Raw genomic sequence first — 4,788 nt, 5'->3', positions numbered from 1 at the left:
GCTTCAGTGCATCAACGTTGCCGTCGCACAGGCTAGAGAGCGGGAGAGCCGAGAGGCCACCACCTACCTGTAGAGCTGCTGGGACCTCCACGGCCATGCCAGAAAACCCAACGTGGCCAGGACCACTCCAGCACAGAGCATCCCACCGCCATACCATGGACCTCCTTCACCTCTGAAACGGGGCCATGGGAGACTGTGGGTTGGCATGGGCCAGGGAGAACTTTGTGCAGAACGAGAGGTCCAATGCCTTGATGGTGCTACCAGGTGATGGAGTGCCACCATGGAGGTTCCACGTCCACGTGTGAAATGCAGCTTTTTCTTCAGATGAGTGGCCTGCAAGCCAGGAGACATGACTTGAAACAAACCTGGACCCCAGCCCCTGCACTTCTGAGATGGACAAGGTCTCGGTGGCTTTAGACACCACCGAGAGCATTCAGGCACATAAGGACTTTCTGCTTTCCTCAATCACTTTCTGTCTATAAAAAGATAATTTTCCATCTTATTTAATCCCAATGTACTTTACCCTCTTACTGTTTATATGAGTCTGTGAAAAAATCAAATTTACTGCTTCTTTCAGGTTTGAAATGAAGTAATTTAAAGATTTAATAGTGCTGAAAAGTAATTTTAATTATTTAAATGTATTGATTTTCCCTCTTTTCCCTACTTTTTCTCCCCTATGTAACTGAATTTAATTTTTAAAATTTATTTTCCTTTCTTTTTTTAATGATTTGTCTTCTCTGTTCTGTAACTTTTCAAAATTTCTCCAAAATTGGAAAATTCCCAGTTTGTTTGATTTTCTGTGTCACTCTCAAATGAGTCCAAAGTGGAGGAAGTACTGTAGAAAAGACTGAAGGCAAAAAACGAAAGGAGGGCAAAAAAAAATAATGAGAGGTCTGTGGGTGAAAAAATTGATGCAGAGATCATCCCAGGCTGAGCACAAATAAAATTTTAAATTTTCCAATTTGACTAAAACCTAGGAAAAAAATTATATTTTGCAAAAAGTTGTTTCCAAACAGGGGGAGCTAAGGGAAGGTCTTACCCCTTCCCAGCTCTCTTGATTTCACTGGGGCTGCTGCTGGTCCGTGGCTTTGCAAATGGGGCCACGACGTGGACGGGGAGGAGATGGGTGTGAAGTGGAGCAAGGGCAGGAGGAGGTGTGGAGGGAGAGGGATCCAAGTGGTTTAACTCCATGGTCTGGTTGTTCCGTGGGGTTTACAGCCGGAGCTCGGGGTCTTGCAGCACGCCGTGTAAATATTTATCTTTGGAGTTTGATAAGTTGCGAGCGCGGAGCGTTGCTGGTGTTTGTCTCTGCGGCCTGCAAGAGCTCTGCGATTTGTTACGGTGACAGGTAACATGCTAACAGTGGGTAATGAGCCTCTACTTGAGTTAGAAGTAGAAAAAAATTCATTTCTTTCTGGTCCCGCAGGAGCGCCTGAGCTCTGCCACCAGCTCAGAGCCAAGGGCTGCCCGGTCCCTCATAGCTGCTGGAGGCGGCGGCTCCAGAGAGGGATTCTCGAGCTGATCCGTCAAAGCACCAGCAGACCTTTTGGGGAGAAACACCACGGACCTTGGAGCAGTACCAGTGCCTTGAGTTTCCATTTACCATGAAATAAGAATTAAGCTAAACTTTGAAAGGCTGTCTCCTGTTCCCAAGTCCCCCTTGTTAGCTGCCTGCACTCATGGGGATGTCTGTTTGTTTGCTGGTCTCTTTTTTCATTATTTTTAATCATTTCCCAGATCTGACGATGACGTTTGTGGAGGTCCTGGGGGGCCATGGTGGACCAGGGAAGCGACAGAACGCTGCGGAGACCTTGTGTGCTGCGGCTCTGCTGCAGCCACCCTGGGCAGGGTGGGAAATAAAAGCAAAGAAGCCCAAGATTGCTTGGGGGCAGGATGAATGGGAGGTGACACAAGGTGACCAGGCTCTGCTGGTGACCCTCCGGTGGCAGGGATGATGCACCTGCCTGGTGCCACCACGCTGCCCACCCGTAGCCCTGACACCACCTTTCAAAACCACCCCTCCAGCCCGGAGAGGTCCCTGTCCCCTTGCTCTGCCGCCCAGCCATCCTCCTCCTCCTCGGCCACCAGCTGGACCCATCCCAAATCACGTATTTTCCAACATTCTCCCCAAATCCTCTTTGAGACCGTGAAACAAAACTGGTAATTCCTTCCTTATGCTCTTGCGCTCCTTCCCGGCTCCTCCTTGTCTGTTTGGTTTTTTGTTTGTTTGTTTGAGGATCTCCAGTATTTCCCCGGACCTGGTTCCTCCCAGTGCTGATGGGCTGGAGGAAGGCTCCAGCCCAGGGCCCTCCTGCCGTGGTGGCCACAGCCCATCGCAGCCAGCGCCCCAGCCCGGGCTCCCGACGCGTGTCAAGCAACTGACCCCGTGCCCTGGAAGGTCGGCAAGCCCTGGTCTGGAATGACAATATTTTATTTCCAACATTCCTGTGTTGACTGGGGAAGGAAGTGCTGACGGCTCGCAGCACGCGGGCAGCGGCTGAGAACAAAGCGGCTGCTGGAGCATTCCTGGATGATGGAAAAGCAGGGAGGGCTATACAGCCAGCCATAGGGTTGTAGATCTAAAAGATAAATTTGCATTGGCACTAACGATGTCGGAGGGGAAAGAGAAGACCTCTGCCAACGACCCGTGCGATGCTGAACCAGCTCCAGCCTTCCCGATGCTCCCGGCACTCTGGAGAGACGCCGAAATGTTCAAATTCCTGGAAATCCTTGTAATGACTGAAATGTGGAGATGAGCGTTAGAGCATAGGATGCAGCAAAGTGATCAGAACAACCCTGTTAAAGCTCAATTTAGTTATGGAAAATATGGGAAGCCTGCTGGGGACCAGTCTACCCAAGCAAGTCAGCGTAGGTCATGGGGCTGGCTGAGTCCATCACCCCGGGACCCAGCTCCATCCCTCTCGTTTACATGGGATCACACAACGTGTGCTTTGTGCCAACACGACAATATTCCAACTCTAACTTCTACTACACTTCATGCCTCTAAAACTCAGTAAGACAAATTCAAGCCCGGTGCCAGAGACACAAAGAGTTTGGGGTTTTTTGGGGGGAAGATGCGCCCTTTTCATCTGCAACCCTTCATTTACTGTGATACGGAGCGGTTTGGTCGGGATTGCTCATGCACAGAGTACGAAGCAGGGAGCAGGGAAGGAGTCTGCAGTAAATTGTGGATTATGTCCAAATAGCACAGGGCTGGAGACGGGACCACCGCCTCCTCGGCTGCCTCTGGGTAGAAGTGACGCCGTGGAGCTGAACCTGGATTTAAAAGCGGCTGTGCAGCGGTAAGGGAAGACGTACGGTGGGAAGTTTCCACAGCCTCCCTGGCAGACACGGAAAGGAGATTTCAGTCATTTAATTTTCAATACCTGGAGCAATAAATCCTTACTTTACCCACAGGACACGCCGTCGAGCGTAACAGGAATGGAGTTAATTCATAGGTGCGAATGTGTGGATTTATGGACTCGAGGTCCAGAATTACATCCTGCACTAGACCCTGAATTCGCACACGGAGGCACGGCTCTGGAGCTCCGTGATACAGTAAAAAAACATTTTTTTACTGACAAAATAGTCTGCATTGCTTAATCCTGATGCCGAGTTTCAGACTGCCACCTATGCATGACATCATCCATTTAATGCATCGGATGGCCCGTGCGTGCGTACAAATGCACATTGTCGCCTCTCTGGCGGGGTGTGCGCATCGGGGCTGAGCATCCCTTCACCATCAGGGGAGTTCCAGGTCTGAGTGGGAAACCGGTGTGTGGGGCAAACGCGGCTCAGCTTCACCTGCTGTCTCAGGGCTTTGTCACCAGCCCTTGGCTATCACCAGTCCTCTACATCCGTCCTTTCCATCCCAACGTGATTGGAACAATATGGAATGCATAGCTGTGTCATTAGAGAGACCCCAGGGTTCCGTGCCAAAAAATAATTGCATAGAGTAAGAAGCTTAGCAACACTTCTCCTGTCTTAAATTAAAACTTGGAATGAAATAAAAGAGCAATTCAGCTGGCAACTTATTCCAGTCATCCTCCTAAAAGGAGAAATGCAGAAATCATCAAGCTAGTTATGATGAGAGCAGGGAGATTTTAAAAAAAATAAATGTTGCAAGTTTTCTTCTTGAGCAAATATAGAAATAGGTTTTATTTGTTCTTTTTAAAATAACATGTATCGAAACACTCTGGATTTAAATAGCAGCTGCCCTCTGACCAGGAAGACATCGGTAGTTCCTGCTGCGCTGCATCTTCTTGGTGTGAGCAGAGCCGCTTCCACGGGGTCCATGAGAGCAGGGAGGCTGGGGGGGGGTCCTGGCTGTGATGGGGGGGCTCAGCCAGTTTTTTTTCAGCCCCCCCCCCCGTTACGGCGAGGCATCACCTCCTGGAGCCGCAGCACACGGTGGCCCGGAGCCCAGGGTGCCAAGGGGAGAGCTCCCAGCCCATACCAACACCCCCAGCTTTCCTGGCATACGGGGGGGACCTGAGCCCTGAACTGAGCCCACGGCTAGGAAACCAGACCAAACCCTGGACCCGAACACCCCTGAATGCGACCAATTTCCAAAACTAAACCACTTTTTACAGATCAACATAATTTCTCTAGGAAACAATTCTTTGAAATACTGGCTCCAGCTCCTATGAATGTTTTTATATTAAAAAAAAAAAAAATCCTCTTTCTCCTGGAAGAGCTGCTGTCCGCCACGATCTCTGCGCCACATCACGTGCATCCTCGAGGAGTCCAAGCCTGGACGAGTGTGTGGCCTCACATTACACTCACGAA

The 4,788-nt window shown here is 50.0% G+C and overlaps 1 protein-coding gene across 1 annotated transcript in view; it reads left to right on the top strand.

Annotated features, from left to right (window-relative positions):
* The window catches only part of LOC104461915 (ventricular zone-expressed PH domain-containing protein homolog 1-like), a gene marked incomplete at its 5' end in the record, with an annotated part of 13,198 nt that extends 13,125 nt beyond the window's left edge, over positions 1-73 (top strand). The window contains one exon of the mRNA XM_010073660.1: positions 1-73. This exon is cut by the window's left edge and continues 158 nt beyond it. Coding sequence (XP_010071962.1) covers positions 1-73 — 73 coding nt within the window.
* Positions 74-4,788: the final 4,715 nt, after the last annotated feature.

The sequence above is a fragment of the Pterocles gutturalis genome, unplaced genomic scaffold (assembly GCF_000699245.1).
Source record: "Pterocles gutturalis isolate BGI_N339 unplaced genomic scaffold, ASM69924v1 scaffold27707, whole genome shotgun sequence".
NCBI classification, from domain to species: Eukaryota; Metazoa; Chordata; class Aves; order Pterocliformes; family Pteroclidae; genus Pterocles; species Pterocles gutturalis.
The sequence above is the reverse complement of the archived record's forward strand: the minus strand, read 5'-3'. Positions and strand labels throughout refer to the sequence as shown.